The sequence below is a fragment of the Manacus vitellinus genome, unplaced genomic scaffold, assembly GCF_001715985.3.
Source record: "Manacus vitellinus isolate BGI_N305 unplaced genomic scaffold, ASM171598v3 scaffold_4_pilon, whole genome shotgun sequence".
Taxonomy (NCBI): domain Eukaryota; kingdom Metazoa; phylum Chordata; class Aves; order Passeriformes; family Pipridae; genus Manacus; species Manacus vitellinus.
Window position 1 is genome coordinate 21,177,682 of NW_021940604.1, and position 16,260 is coordinate 21,193,941.

The following is a 16,260-nucleotide window of genomic DNA, read 5'->3' on the forward strand; positions in this document are numbered from 1 at the left end:
TCCAAGCTAAACGGTTCTATGATTTTGCAGCTTAGCAGTCTTGCTGTGCAGAGACAATAGCATCTCTACATTTTTCATTCTTTCCTTTTTTTATTCCTGAAGTTAAACACATGGGCAATAGCACCTCCCAGTTGCACTGTGGAAAATTATACGCACAAGAAATACGAAACTGAGCTTAAAGAAAAACATAACGTGCGAGCCTGGTGGGAAGGTACATTACAACAGCATTTCCGAATGACCACTTTTTCACTTAATTTTTAATTTGCGTTTTCATACCGTTTGGCACATGTCACACCATATTCCTGAACTATGAATTTGGGGAAAATAAAATGCTTCTTATCGCACCACTTTTAGCCATAAAAGGTAATGAACTGTACTGTATGGAAATATTTCCAACTCGGGATATTCTGTGATTTCCCACACAAGGACTTCATTTTAGGTCTTTGCTGAGTCTCCGGTGTCTGAGACCCTGCAGCTCCTCACAGGTTCACCCTCACCACTACAGCGGGTGTCTGAGCAGCTCACCATCTCCACAATTCCCCGATCCCCTCACACCCCCCGGCGGTCCCTAATGGCATGTTCCACTCGGGGCGGGCGCCCGCAGCCACGGCAACGGGTGGGACGTTCCACCGCAGGAACTCAGGGGGCGCGGCTTCCGGGCGCCCAGTTCGAAACGGCGGAGCGTCGCCGGCCCCGCCATGACGCAGTCGGTGGTGGTGCAGGGTAAGGAGTCTTGGTGCCCAGAGCCCCCCACCGCTACACCGTCCCCGTGCCTGAGCCGTGTCTCTCCCCTTTGCAGTGGGACAGTGCGGGAACCAGGTGGGCTGCCGGTTCTGGGACCTGGCGCTGCGGGAACACGCCGCCGTCAACAAGGTAAGGGCGCCGCTACCGCCGCGGCTCCGGCTGCCGCTGGCCCGGGGCGAGCGCCCTCGCCGTGGGGAGGCAGCGGTGCCCCTGCGCTCCCTTCCGCCTTCGTCGCTGTGACTGCAAAGCTCTGTGTTTGTTTGATTAAACCAAGGCCGCTTCACTGTGAGCGAAACTCCCCCCAGGTTTTTGTGCCTTTTAACTAGTCATGAGTTTTAACTGCCGAGAGACCTTGATAAGTCAGAGGGCTGGGCAGTCACCAACCGTATGAAGTTTCAGCAAGGGAAAGTGCTGGATTCTGCACGTGGGGTGGGACAACCCCAGATGTGTGTACAGACTGAGGAATGAGAGGCTGGAAAGCAGTGCCGCGGAAAGGGACCTGAGAGTCCTGGTGTATGGTAAGTTGAATATGAATCAGCAGTGCCGTGGCAGCCAGGAGGGCCAACCGTGTCCTAGGGGGCATCAGGCAAAGCATCACTAGCTGGTCGAGAGAGGTGGTTGTCCTGCTCTGCTCTGCGCTGTGGCAGCCTCACCTTGAATATTGTGTGTAGTTTTGAGCACCGCAACATAAAAAAGACATTAGGCTATTAGAGAGCATCCAAAGGAGAGCCACGAGATGGTGAAGGGTCTGCAACAGAAGCCATATAAGGAGTGGCTGAGGTCATTTGGTCTGTTCAGCCTGGAGAAGAGGAGACTGAGGGGAGATGTCATTGCGGTCTGCAACTTCCTCATGAGGCGAAAAGGCAGAGCAAGCACTGATCTCTTCAGGTGACCAATGATCATGGCTAGGCTTTGCGAATGAAGATTTGGGAAAGGCTCTATCCATATTTCTTACAAGCATGCTGGTGGCTAATAAGGCCAATACGAGACAGACATGTCCGATTACAAAAGGCACAGCAGAAAGACTCCTTAGGTGGTATATTCTGCAAGGCACGATTCTTTCTGCGTTGTCTTTTCTCCTCAAGAGTGATCCTGCATGCGTTCTCAAAGGAAGCAGCAGCGTTATAGATGGTGTGTCTCCAGACCTCCTGATTTGAGGCCAGAATAGACCAGTTATGTTGATCAATATGGCCAAGGCTGAGATGTTGTTTCAGGGAGTCCTTGTATCTTCTCTTCGGGGCTCCTCTCTTGCGGCAGCCGGTGGCAAGTTCACCATAAAGCAGGATCTTAGGGAGGCGGTGGTCCTTCATCCTTGAGACGTGCCCTGCCCAATGCAGCTGTGTTCTCATCAACATGGCCTCAATACTTGTGACTGCTGCTTGTTCTAGAACAGATGTATTGGTCACATAATCTGACCAGTGGATGTTTAGGATTGTACGGAGGCAGCGTTGATGGAAGCGTTCTAGGAGTCGCAGGTGGTGGCGGTAGATGACCCATGATTCGGAACCATATAAAAGAGCAGACAGCACTATGGCTCTGTAAACACTGATCTTGGTACTTTTCTTCAAGTGTTTATTATGCCAAACTCTTTTATGGAGTCTTCCAAAAGCACTATATGCCTTTGCTAACCTATTGTCTATCTCTCCATCAATCTTACCATCCGAGGAGATGAGGCTACCTAGGTAATTAAACTGCTGGACTGATTTGAGCTCTGATAGGACCCATGGGAATGTCCTGAAGTTGTGTCAAGAGAGGTTTAGGTTGGCTATTAGAAAAAGGTTTTTCACCCAGAGGGTGGTTGGGCACTGGAACAGGCTCCCCAGAGAAGTGGTCATAGCATCAAGTCTGACAGTTCAAGAAGCATTTGTGTGATCCTGTCAGGCACATGGTGAGACTCTTGGGGTGGTCCTGTGTAGAGCTGAGTTGGACTTGCAGGTTTCTTCCAGCTCAGAATATTCTGTGATCCCTAATTCTGGTCAGCTTTCTCCAGCCTTTCCACCTTGAAAAGCCCAGGATGTCTCCCTACAGCCAGGCATTACCAGGTTTGAGGCAGTAAGTGACAAGAGAGGACTGTTCAGTGTGAGTTCTTTGCCACTGGCAGTAAAACAGGACAGCCCCCCAAATTCCACTGTTGTTCTCCATTTTAGCTTGTGCTGTAAACTTGCCATACAGCTGTGCTAAAGAAAATAGCACTGTGAAGAGGGCGTAGGATTGTGCTGAGTACCTTGAACAAAATTACACTTTCCTTGCTGTGACTATAAAGATACTGTTTCCTGGTTAACTCAATATATTAACAGATAATGATGAGGAGTCTTCAATGCCTTCTCTAGAAGCAATGGGTGAAGTTCTTATTGTGTGAGGAGAGTCTTTTGGTTGTAGTGTAGTACAAAACAGTGTCTTCCAAATTCTCCCTCACCGGGTCTTGAGTATGGTGAGTAATCTGTAAATAATAATGTTAAAGTATTTTAACTTGCCAGGTCTCTTTAGCTTTATGGCGGGGTAAGTAATTTGCATGCTGTCTCTCAGCAGGGATTTTTGGAATCACTGATGCATTGTGATATGCTTTCCTTTTCACAGAACTTCATGGGCATTGAGCCCATGATGAACTGAGTATTGTGTAAGTGATGAACTGAGTCAGCTAAACAGCAGCTATTTGATTTAATAATTGCCTTGGGATCTTCAGTAAGCTACTACAGTTGTCTAATCTTGTGCTGAAAAATTAGTTTTCTAGTTATGTCTTCCTGTCAGTTTTTAAAAACAACCTGATTTTTCAGTGAAATGTTCTGTTTAGAGCTGACTAGAGCTAGCTGGATTCAACATAGATGTTTACTCTGTTTTGAGTGGTGAGGTTTGACAAATGACCTTCAGAGGTCCCTTCCAACTTAAATTATTTTATGAAAAAACACTGAGAATTTTTGACATTACACATAATTTTGTGTTGTTTCCTTTTAGAAAGGAATTTATGATGAAGCCTTAAGCAGCTTCTTTAGGAACGTAGATACAAGGTAAGTTGTCTTATCAAGAAGCTCATGAGTTTAACACAGTGGATCCACAGTTCAAGTGTCTTCTCTTAACCTAAGTAATAATTTTCTTTCTTTCAAGTCATACTTAGTTTGTGCTAGGAAAAGATTTTGCTTTTTTGTATTCTTCTCTAAACTTCCATTTTAAGTATACTTGCTTCAGTAGTTAAAGACGTTGAAAGTTTGGATTAACCAATTCATATCTTAAGAGCATTCAGTCATCTCTTATCTCTCTAGTTAGAAAAATCCTTGCAATTTGGAAAAATAAAATGCGCACTTGGATGTTGCTGTTGTCTTTAAGTTAATTAAAAAGGATTTGACCAACCTCTTTTTCCTTCCATCGTATGACAAGGTTATAGTACAGCATGTGATTTTAATTAAAATGGCATTGAAATACAAATTGTTTTATCTCAAATTTTACCTCTTTGAAAGAACAATGCAAATGCATTGAAGTTTATGATTACCACTCCTTGTGGGTATTTCCTGGAATAACTTTTTTTTTTAACCAAGAAAATTTGATTGTAAAAAATGCCCATGTTTCTGTACAAGCCTGATGAAATCATCAAATTTTTAGTTGGGGGGTTGACTGCAATAGAAACATCTGTTTTCTTTCTGAGCAACTTGGTCTAGTGGAAAGTGACCCTGCCCATGGCAGAGGGGTTAGAACTAAATGGTCTTCAAAGGTCCTTTCCAACCAAAACCATTCTGTGATTCTAGGAACGTGGAGATTTTTTTTCGGCAATTGAATCTAAGTGATTGAAGGAATGGTCTCTCATGAAAGATCACAAAGACAACAGGAAGAAAAAGAAGTGTTGTTTTGGAGTTGGGTTTTTTCCTCTTTGAGTTTTGTTAGTCCCTGAAGAGAAATAGAACTTCTCTAGGTGTATTTAGTGCTGCTATAGCGGACTCATATAGGTGTTGTGTAGGCTAGAGGAATCACATGAGTACTGGAGGCTGCTATGAGCTGTTCAGCTAATGAGAAGTGTCTGGAGAGCTTCTTTGAGTGAAAAGATGGAAAATCCTGGAGGAATTCAGCGCAGCCCCATACTCTTTTCCCCTCATTTCTAATGGGACTGAGTAGAGTCAGAACACTGGCACTGTAGTATGATTTCTGAACTGGTAAATCTTAATAGCAAAGTAAGTCAAAAAGTAAGTGCTGTGCTAGTGCAGTAACACGGGTTTCACACCTGAGCAGAAGTACAGTGTCGTAACGACCCCCACTGAAAACCTTGCGGGGCTGCTTGGTGCGCTCTGTTCAATTATGTGATGCAGATACACATATTACATACTGATAAAAGATAATCCTTTCAAGTTCTGGCAAACTGTAGAATTCCTGTAGAGGCTGTATCTGAGAGTAAACATTAAATACTTCTCTTTTCAGCTTCTTGAAGTAATGCTTAGGCTATTTCTGACTGAGATTGTGTCCTGTAATTGCATTACTTCCGGGAATTGTGAGGTCTTTCGTAGCAGTATGTTCAGGGTGTTTCTGTTTGTTTGCATTGTCATACTCCTTTGAACACAAAATATTAAAAAGAAAATTTTATTATTTTATGTATTTTCTCTTACGAATCTGAGCTTAGATTTTTCTGTTACTGTTTTTTTTTCAGAAGTGGCAGTGATGGTCCCGGTATTTACAAAGGAAAAATCTGCTCTTTAAAAGCACGAGTAAGGCAATCTATAAAGGTCATTCTTTTTACATTGCATATTTACGTCCAACTGTGGGAATTTTCATAAAGTCCTTAAAATTGCATACAGGTTTAAATACTGCTTTGAATAGTAGAATTTCTAATAGTAACTTTCATGGTTCATTCAAGTAATACAGTTTGCTGCCAGTCTTGTTGAGTAATTTAAATTGTAATTCCAATAAAATGATTGCAGCTATTAGTAACTAAGTATTTATTTGAATTCTCTAAGAAGTGGGTTTCCTTAAGCCACTTTAAATGATTTAAGAAGCAAGAAAACTTGAAACAAAATATTTTAAGGTCTTCATTTCTATCAGGGCAAAATATTATAAAATTTTAACAAAATTTCATTATCTGAAATGCTGTCCTATTGAGCAACTTCTGGCAAATCAGCTAAGGTTAATCTAGTTGGTCTCCTAGTTAACAACTGGGGAAAAAAAAGGTTTCTCTGGAGCAGAGTAGAAACAGTATACCTTTTATATTGTAAATAATTTTATATTTCTTAGTGGGTTATTTCAAGGGTGGTTTGCTTACTGACTGAATTTTAATTCTTTCTCTTCTCAAAGGCACTGTTGATTGACATGGAGGAGGGTGTGGTAAATGAAATTCTGCAGGGACCATTGAGGGATATGTTTGATAGCAAGCAGCTTATCACAGATGTTTCTGGTTCAGGAAACAACTGGTGAGAACCTCTTCAGAACACATTTCTTAGCAACTAATTAGATGGCATTTGAAAAGGGAAATGATAATCGTAGCTTTCTGTTTCGTTCTGCACCTGGGGAGCTGCAACATTTTACCAGCAAACTTGGAGTCACTGTTGCCTGGAGGAGGGCTTTGAAAAGGCTTTTACAGAAGGATAATTTTGCTGATACACCATTTTGTCTATTTTTTTCTTCCTCTTTTTTGATTTTCGTTTCAAAAGAGCATGCTTTTTATTTTTGTTTCTTTGGTATTCAGCTGCTTCCATTGCTCAGTCTAAGCCATAATCTAGTTTGAGACTGTGCAACTACTGTGGAAATGAGATATATGAACAAATACATTTCTGATTTCTAAGCGCCACAGAGTTTGGCTTTGTGCATCTAAACTACATTCCCAAAAAGAGAAATTCAGAAAAAGATTGATTAACATAACGAATTGCAAATTTTCATGGAGACCCTAATGTGCCTCTAATAATATTCGGTGCATTACAGACTGGAGAGCAAATCATCAGCAAATGTGCCAAAAGGGAGGGCAATACAGGGAATAAAACATCCTGTAACTTCACCATCTAGCAGGCATGTGTATGGAAAATGAGCTGTTTGTTTTTTTTTTTAATTACTGATATCATTTGACTTGCGTAGTACTCAAAGGAAGATCAGTACACATTTTTCATAGGGGTATCCTTATTGTTAAGGAGTATATAATTTTCATTTCATTATTACAATTAGATCATCCAATGTGGGAGTTTATTTCCTCATCGGTACAAAATAACAGTGCATGCTCCAAATGTGAACTTAGTGCTGCTTGCATCCTCAAAATTAAAACCATATCCTGACTCCCATATTCTCATTATGTAGACACAGCTTGGAAACTCTCACAGATGAGGTGTTGCACCCAGCTTTGGACTCTGAAGTCTAAACTGTCAAATAGGAGGAGATAAAATAAAAAATTGAAAGATTGATTGTTGGAATATTTTTCTAAAGTACTTTTTATATCCTCAGGGCTGTAGGTCATAAGCTATATGGCTATCAGTACCGGGAAAACATTGTGGAAAAGCTGAGGAAAACCGCAGAACATTGTGACTGTCTGCAATGTTTCTTTATAATTCATTCCATGGGAGGTGGTAAGTAATGTCTTTATAGTGAGTATGGTTGCAGTAGCCACAGATGAAAAAGAAAAACATGTATCTTGGAAAGAAGATAAACATAATAATTCACATTCTTCAGAATGTGCAATAAAAAAAAAACACAGTGGACCTGTAGTGATTTATTACTTATTTTGTTAGACCACTAAGGAGCCCTAATGTGTTACCCAGAGCAAAAATGCTGCTAAAATTTTAAATATGACGCAATGGGTAGGTACCAAATGGCAGGTACCAAAGACAAATAAACTCCTCGGAATTACTGATCAGAAGAAGGGTCAGTGGCCTCTGAACACTGATGTCATTGTTGTAATCAAATTACTTTTACTCATGGGGAAAGCGTTTTCTGAAAGGCTTGGAGGAGACTTCAAATGTTGCTTTAGAAAAATTTTGTTTTTCTGTTTTCCTTCCACATAATTCTCTTGAATCCAATCTAGTTGCTTTGTTAGTAAGTCAAAAGGGAGAATCCTTTGCCACTAAGCCTTCCTAGCCCAGAAACCTGGGAGCAGCATGTATTATAACTGGCTATGATGTGGAAAAAGACACAGAAAATAGCTCTAAATATGAAGCAAGAGCTCTGTCAAGGGCCTTTTTTGTGGCCGTTTGCTTAATTTCAGAGACCCTGCAGATATTGTTTTTGTTATTGCAGAAAGTTGCTGTCTTGTTCATAAGAATAAATTGTCTGCCACTGAGAATGTAGCTGCAAATTCAGAAAAAGATCACAGTTCAGTTCTCAAATTTGAGCTCACTGCTGTGTTCTTAGTGATAATGAGGAAAAAAGCTTGTGTGCTGGTAGAAAGGGATGGTTCTGTTTTGACTGGAGAATGAGAAAACTTTATAAAGAAACCCTAAAAGGAAAGAAAGTAATTGTTTAGGGCAGTTCAGTGCTTTCAAGCAAATGTTTTGTTTCAAAATCCAAATAAAAATTTTAAAATAAGAAATAGAAATGCTAGCTTGAAAAATGTTAGTTACATAATAGGACTTTTTGGGTTGCAGAAATTTTTGAGATTATATACTTCATCCTGAGTGGTATACTGTGGAAAATACTTTTTTTACTTAATTATTTTCCTGTCTGGTAAAAACCTTCCTGCCTTAAGTTACATTTGAGTAGCCTCCACTGTCAGCCAAATATTTCAGAAAATGTTCATTAACATATATAATCGAAAAGTTGTATGTCTCCAATATGTGAGTCTTAGGGCCTAAGATAACATGGGGAACCTTAACCTTTTATCTTCTCTCATTCTGTTTTTGTTCATAATTAGGGACAGGATCTGGTCTTGGAACTTTTGTACTAAATTTGCTTGAGGATGAATTCCCAGAAGTGTATAGATTTGTTACTTCAGTTTATCCCTCTGGTGAAGATGATGTTATTACTTCTCCATATAATAGTGTTCTGGCTATGAAGGAGCTTAATGAACATGCAGACTGTGTGTTACCAGTAGAGAATGAAGTAAGAATTAATATTATATTTCTGTCAATTTTTTTTAATTAGGCTGCACAAATTTCTCCCTTTTCTGTATTGATTTGAGTACCAATTAAAGTAATAATTAAAGTTCTAAGTCGCAGGCTTTTGAAATGAACATGAGTATCACTAAAAAGTTGCTCTGCACCTTCAAAGTAGTCTAGAGTGTGAATTTTTTTGTCTTTTTCAAGGTAAACATTGAAAAGCTTCTATTTACTGAGACAGGGTGTCTTCTTTTAGCAATCATTTTGTGCATAGTATTAATAGAGTGTTGCAAGAGAAATGACAAACCACTCTAGATTCCAACAGACTTAACTGTGCTGATGAGGAGATAGGCTGATAGGAGAACCATAGGCATCCCTGACCTTGCAAAGTACTAGACCCATTTGAATCTAACTTTGGTGACTGTCTTGGTATTTGTTTATGAAAAAAGCAAGAGAAAGTGATATATAGTTAGAGAATATATTTTTCCTTTCACAGGTATTATGGAAATTTAATATTCATTTTTAGAGGATAAGGATTTTAAACAGTTGAATAGAATTCAAATTTCTGTGTCAAGCTTTATACATACTTGTGACATGTAAGGAACAGGCTTTCAGAAACACTTCAGTCAACTGGAATTGCTCAAAAGTTGGACTTAGATGTATCAAAGGAATAATCTTTGAGCTAACAGTACTTAAAAGCCAACAGGTTTTTAAGATTAATAGAAGTGAAAAATTGGGGTACTGAATTTGAAAGTTCTTTGCTCAAGACTACTTTGCTTTTTCTTTTCTCTCTCAAAGTCTCTGTTTGATATAGTTAATAAAATTAATCAGATGATCAATTCTGGGAAGCTGGGGTCAACCGTGAAGCAAAATAGCGTGGTAACATCAAGTACAGGCAGTGTAAAAACTCTCCAAGAGAAGCCATTTGATGCAATGAATAATATTGTAGCCAACTTGCTGCTGAACCTGACAAGGTAAAGTTACAGGTTATTCCTCTATAAAAAAGTGGTATTGCTGGAGGTGGTGTTTGCTGCAAATATGCAGGCCTGGATCAACTTGAATAATATAAATTGATTTTCATTTGATATGAGTCTTCTCTTTTTAAGAATTGGTTACTAAATGCTGAGGTATTTGGAAGTATTCAGATTGTAGTGGTGTTGCTTTAGCCATGACAGTCTTAAAACTGAAGTGAATTTGTAGGCAGAAGGTGCTCAGTGGAACCCAGAAAGGTTTGCCTTTCTAGCGCAGTTGTATTACTTTATAAATACTGTCAGATCATTTTTGCTCCTAAATGGTCTATTACTGCAAGAAATATACTTCTGGAGTATTGGCCTGTTTTTCTTTTAAACAGCTTGTCAGGAATGCTAAGTCACACATGTTTTATTATAGCTTGTTTAGTAAAACTGGTATTAATTAACTGGTATTAGTCAACTATGTCCACATACTGAAAAACAGTGCTAAAGACTGCAATTGGGAAACAAGGTCTTATTCTTGATGATTTATTGTTCTTTAATGAGAAGTATAAGTAAATAAGATTTAGCACTGATTCTGCCAGATGTGAAAGTTTTGCAATTATACGTGAAGGGTTTCTTGAATGCTGTGTTGTTTTACTGTTTTATTGTACAGAACAGTTGAAAAATAGATTTAATGGAGGTTTACATTATAGAAGTGATTTCCTTGGTTTATAATAGTTTTATAATGGTTTGTTAATTTTCAGCTCTGCTAGATTTGAAGGTTCCCTGAACATGGATCTTAATGAAATCAGTATGAATTTGGTTCCATTTCCTCGACTTCATTATTTGGTTTCAAGCTTGACTCCTTTGTATACGTTGGCAGATGTTAACATACCTTCTAGAAGGTAGGAAAAAAATATTATGGGAGTTTCACATTTAAAGCTTAATTTCTGATTCTTCCGTAGTTCTCGTTAAAAAATTCCATTTTGTAGCAAAACTAAGGGTGGAAGTTCTAAAACTTTTAAGTCTACCACACTTTCAAATTCATCCTGTTGATTTTTGGAACATCTGTTGTCTCTTTTCTCTGTAATGGTTGAGCCAGTAAACTTGACATCTTTTTAATCTCTGTTGGGAAATGTTTTTGTTGGAAAAATTTATTACTTAGAACCCACACCACAAGTTCTTTTGAGTAACAGTTTGCACTTGACTGACAAAATACTGTAAAGACAAACAAGGAATTAAACTAGACTCTTTGGGAAGTAATGGCATCTTAATTGAGTCTGGAGGTGCAATGTGCCTATTTATCAACTTATTGTAATGATAAGCTGACACTATTGTAAAGTTCTTTGAGGTATTTATCCCTCTGACATAGCAGAAAAATAACCAGTTAAAATAGATTTTACTGGATTTAGTGAATTAAGTTCAATCAGCTAGAGGTCCAAATGATGATAGAAGCAACTAAAGGCAAGTGATGAAAGTATGCAAAGCAGAGGAGAGGGCAGGACCACCCCTATTCTGTGATAGGAAGTTGTGACAATCAGTTGTATCTGTTGAAAACATTCCTTGAGGAGACAGTACAGTGCTGGGGGAAGGAAGCATACTATGGGGAGATGCTCAGTCAAGGATGTCTCAGAATGAAGTGGGAACAGTAATATTTTTGTTTCCTTTATTTAGTTATTTTTTTTGTAATAGGCAGATTGTGGCAGAGGTGATATAAGAAAAAAGAAATAGAGGTGATGAATGCAGAGAGTTTGAGACAAATGGAAAGAATAGCTTAGATGTTGTGGGTCCACAGGAACGTCAAGACACCATCTTTGGTATCCCACAGTACAGTGAAACTTGCTTAAGGAAGTGAAGAGAGAAAGAATATGATCAGCAGTCATGCGTGATAAAATTAGAATAAGTAGACAAGTATGTATAGTCTGTCTTTTTCTAAATCATTAATCCAAACCAATACCGTTCTATGATTCATTGATCCTTTTAAATAATGAATTGTAATAGGCAGATAACCAGTTCTGTAAGGGTCAGCAGCACTTTGATATTCCTTGTCAGATCCTTCACAGTGAGATTGTCCACTCAAATTGTCATAAGACCTTGTAACTATTGACCTCAAATTGCCTTTATAAAGGCAACTTCTCTGACTCAACGGTGGCTTGCAACATGAGGGAGAAGATGGATCCAGTGTATTTTTAAAAACTTGCAATGCCAACATATGTATATGTAAAAGTTTGAATCTTTTTCCTATAATTTATGGTCCCAGGTTAGATGTACCTTTATCTCCAGAATTTTATGAACTTTCAAACCCTGCAGGTGGGTGTTCTGAAAAGCTTTTGTATCCTACTTTAATAAGAGTAGATAACTGCTTTCTTTTCACCTAGGTTGGATCAGATGTTTTCAGATGCATTTAGTAGAGATCATCAACTAATTCAAGCAGATCCAAAGCACAGCCTCTACCTTGCCTGTGCACTTCTTGTTCGAGGAAATGTGCAGGTTTCAGACCTTCGCCGAAATATTGAAAGGTTTGTAATACCACACAAAGTAGTCATGGGAAACTGTTGTCAGTCATCCAGAGCAGTCCAACTTTTCATTTGAAGAATTTCAATACCAAATCAGTTTACTCAGAAATATTTTTCTGAATTTTAGAAGGGAAGAAACTGTAATTAACTTATGCAATGAGTGAGAATAAGTCACAGCATTCCTGGATTTCCAAGTAAAGGAAGCTGACTAGATATCCCTGTACTGCTCCTCCCTTTCTCAAAAATGCAAAAGAAAGCAAAGCCCAACCTTCCAGGGGTCTCCTGACAGTGAAGGATATTGGAGAAGTACGTTCTGTAGGAGAACTTTTTTTTTTACTGAACGGAAGATATCTCTCTTTCATGGTTACTGTCATGTAGATAGGAAATCATCCTTATTTTGACAACTCTGTATTGTTAGCACCCTGGTACTACCTTTTACACTATTGAGCTACATAGATATAACAGGAAAGGCAGGCAAGCTTCACATACAGAAGGGAATTTATAGGCAGACAGGGAAGCATGGGGAAAATTTCTGAGAAGCTAAAGCATTTAACTTATTTCAAAACTACAGGTCAACTGATTGTCCCCACACAGTATTAAGCTGCCCCTTTCCTAAATTTCAGAGGGCTTACAGTCTCTTTTATAGAAATAGGTACTTGTAACTTCATCTTTCAAATCCTGATACATTAAATTAACAAAACAATATTGGTGTTTGCAATTTGACTTTCAAACAGACTCAGTGGTTTTGTCTGAAGTCTAAAATGTCTTATTCACAATGATAGTTATAACTGTCCTGCTTTGTTCTGAAAGCTTAAATGTTAACCTTTTCAAATTGTTAGTTAAGACAGAAAACTTAGCCTTCATGTTCTTTACATTCCTTAGATAACTAAATTTTTGTGTCACAGGTTAAAACCTTCTCTGCACTTTGTCTCCTGGAATCAAGAGGGCTGGAAAACTGGTTTGTGTTCAGTACCTCCCGTGGGCCATTCCCATTCACTTCTGGCTTTAGCAAACAACACCTGCGTAAAGCCAACTTTCATTGAACTCAAGGAGAGATTTATGAAGCTCTACAAGAAAAAGGTGCAACTCTTATTGTTGTAATATCCGTAGTCACTAATCATTAGCATCTTGTGTTATTGGGAAGCAAATCTTAGTATGGCAAAGGGACTGCTTAAAATTAACACCCCAAGATTTTTATTTATGTTACCTGAAAAGGAGCCATTCCAACAGCTGCTTCTTAAAAAGCGTAAATCCCTTATTAATCTGTACCTACCTGACAATATCACAGAATCATAGAATGGTATAGGTTAGAAGGGACCTTAAAGGTCATCTCATTCCAACGCCCCTGCAATGGGCAGGGATACCTTCCACTAGACCAAGTGTTTCAAAGCCCCATCTAGCCTGGCCAGGAACACTTCCAGGGATAGGACATCCACAGCTTTGCTGCGCAACCTGTTCCAGTGCCTCACCACCCTCTAAATAATTTCTTCCTCATATCTAATCTAAATGTTGATTCCCACCAAGCTTTTCTCTCACTTCCCTTCCTCAGCAGGACAGGAGGAATATACAATGAAAAGCTTGTAGGTCAAGATAAGGACAGGGAGATCACTCACCAGTTACTGTCATGTGCAAAACAGACAGCGAATATTATTTTAATTTACTGCCAGTGAATAACAGAGTAGGACAGCAGGAAATAAAACCAAAACTGAAAACACCTTCATCCCCATTCCTGCCCTTTCTTCCCAGTCTCAGAATTTCACTCCCATTCCTTCTTTCCTGATCTTTGTGTCTGCAGGGTTGTTTCTCTCACAACGCCCTAAATCCAATCTCAGCTGTTGTGCATCCTTTTTACCCCTTCTTAATATGTTGTCACAGAGGCATTGCCAGCATCACTAATGGGCTCAGCTTTAGCCAGTGGTAGGTCCATTCTGGAGCCAGCTGGAAGTGGCTCTGTCCCACATGCAGGCAGCTCCTGTTATCTTCTCACAAAAGCCACCCCTGCAGCCCTGCACTCCCCCTGCTACCAAAACCTTGCCACATAAACCAAATAACACTGTTTGTCCCCTAGGGTACACCCGACCAGTATGAAAAGATGGATGTTTAAGGAATCAGGAATATTGATTGTGATTCCATAGAGGATTGTTACTAAAGTTGTGAAGTGTTTAAATAAGGGGTGTCATGATACAAGTCTTTAAGTCTCCTTTCTACAGTGCTTGCACTTCCCCCTCCAGTGCAGGCTAAATGGTACTTACTGAGCCAAAGCAATTAGGGGCCAAGAAAAATAATAACACTGAATTATTTTTTTTTTATTCTTGTAGGCTCACCTTCACCATTATCTGCAAATAGATGGGATGGAGCAAAGCTGTTTTTCTGAAGCTGTGTCCTCATTGTCTGATCTAATAGAAGAGTACAATGAACTGGATGTGACAAAAGGTGGGCCTAGAACAGACCCATCAAGACTGAAGATAGCTGTTTAAAGAAGGAAGAACTGCTCTTTATTTTTTTGTTTAAAAAGAATGAAATACTTCCTAAGCATCCAGCCACTTCAGTTAACCAGAATGACTTGCAGCATGCCTGGCTGTTGTAATTCTGAAGTGGGACCAGGACAACGGCTTCCTCAGCTCAAGAGTTGTCATATTAAGTGATAAGCCCTGCCTGTAAGAAAGATTTGACAGCACCTAATTATAGCTGATATCAGTAAGAGCAGTAATCCTAACTGTGGAGTAAATTGACACACCATATGCTGTGAAGAGAAGGAAAAGAGATTTTAGCAGCCAAAAATGTAATTCTTTTCTCAGACTTTACAGTAAACTAAAGGTAGGACTTACTTCAAAGAAAGATCATTGCTAGATTTGGTTTTTAAGAAGCAGCTACGAAGGAAAGAAAAGCTTATGTAGTCTTTTCAAAGATGAAAGCAAGTCTCTAATGAAACTGCTTTCTTAAGCTTTACAGTGGACATTTCAGAATGCTCTAAGCTATGTTCATCATTTTAATATTTTTGCTTCTATGTTGTACTTAGCTATATTAGAGCATTCTGAATTGATACCAAAATTGGCAATATCAGAAAATTCCACTAGATAAATTTTGTTTCAAGTGTTATACTTGGAGTATTAATTAACATATTATTTTAATGACTCATATTCCTGAATGCTGAGTTGCACTTGATAATGAGATAATACAGTATACCTCTGACCAAAACATGCACTTAGAGTGAAGTTATATATATATATATGTAAAGAATTATAACGAGTGTTTGGAGAACAGAGTTTATAGGCTTGAAAGAAGGCAAGTAAAATAGATGTTTTAATATTTATAATTATCAGGGTAAGCAGTTTTTTATATTACAGTAAGAACTTTTACGAAATAGAACATACAGCTATTTCCACTTGCTTACCAGCCTCAGCTGTCTTAAAACAGCAAGACTGTTTTAACATCAGAATGGATCAATACAATGATTTCTTGAAGCTTGAAGTCCTTCTAGCAGAGTTGGAGTGGGTGTATAAGTAAGCACAATTTTCAATGTACACGTCCAGAAGCATTCAGTGAAACATTGTGCTAGCATTTGTGGAGAGCATTTTTTAAGAAAATGTTCTAAAAATAGTAGTTTCCTTGAAATCTTGCATCTATTATCTGCAGTTGCCCGCCCACTTTTTAGTCCTTCACACATGCATTGTTTATATTCACAACACTAGAGGAACACTATCTGCTGCAAAAAGCAATCTGAGTTTAAAGTTGAATTCTTCATTTTCAAACAGCATTGATGTGTTTTACTGTTGCAGATACATAGTTGAAAAGGTTAATTTAAGAATCAGGAATGATAGATGAAGTATTACAGGGTAATATTTTTTCTAATAGGTTAGAGCATGTTTGGTTTTTTTTGTGGGCAGCACCTTGTTACAGTGAGGCATGAAGCTGTCTTGCTTTGCCTTTCTTAATTACCAAAAGTTCTTGTTTGGACAGTACTGGTGTTACATGCATCCTTCTTAAGAGTGTATTTCCCCGTATAAAAGCAGTTACATTAAAAAGATGCACTGTTGCTTGTGTTTTCCAGTGACATTT

General features: G+C 38.8%; 1 protein-coding gene across 1 annotated transcript; it reads left to right on the top strand.

Moving 5' to 3' along the window:
• Window positions 1–644: 644 nt before the first annotated feature.
• Window positions 645–16,228, top strand: TUBE1 (tubulin epsilon 1). Its single transcript, XM_018078312.2, has 12 exons — window positions 645–723; window positions 800–873; window positions 3,697–3,749; window positions 5,372–5,429; window positions 6,013–6,128; window positions 7,147–7,268; window positions 8,549–8,736; window positions 9,531–9,706; window positions 10,450–10,590; window positions 12,064–12,204; window positions 13,107–13,281; window positions 14,520–16,228. The coding sequence occupies exons 1-12, from the start codon at window positions 699–701 to the stop codon at window positions 14,676–14,678; spliced, it is 1,428 nt and encodes a 475-aa protein (XP_017933801.1). The 5' UTR covers window positions 645–698; the 3' UTR covers window positions 14,679–16,228.
• Window positions 16,229–16,260: the final 32 nt, after the last annotated feature.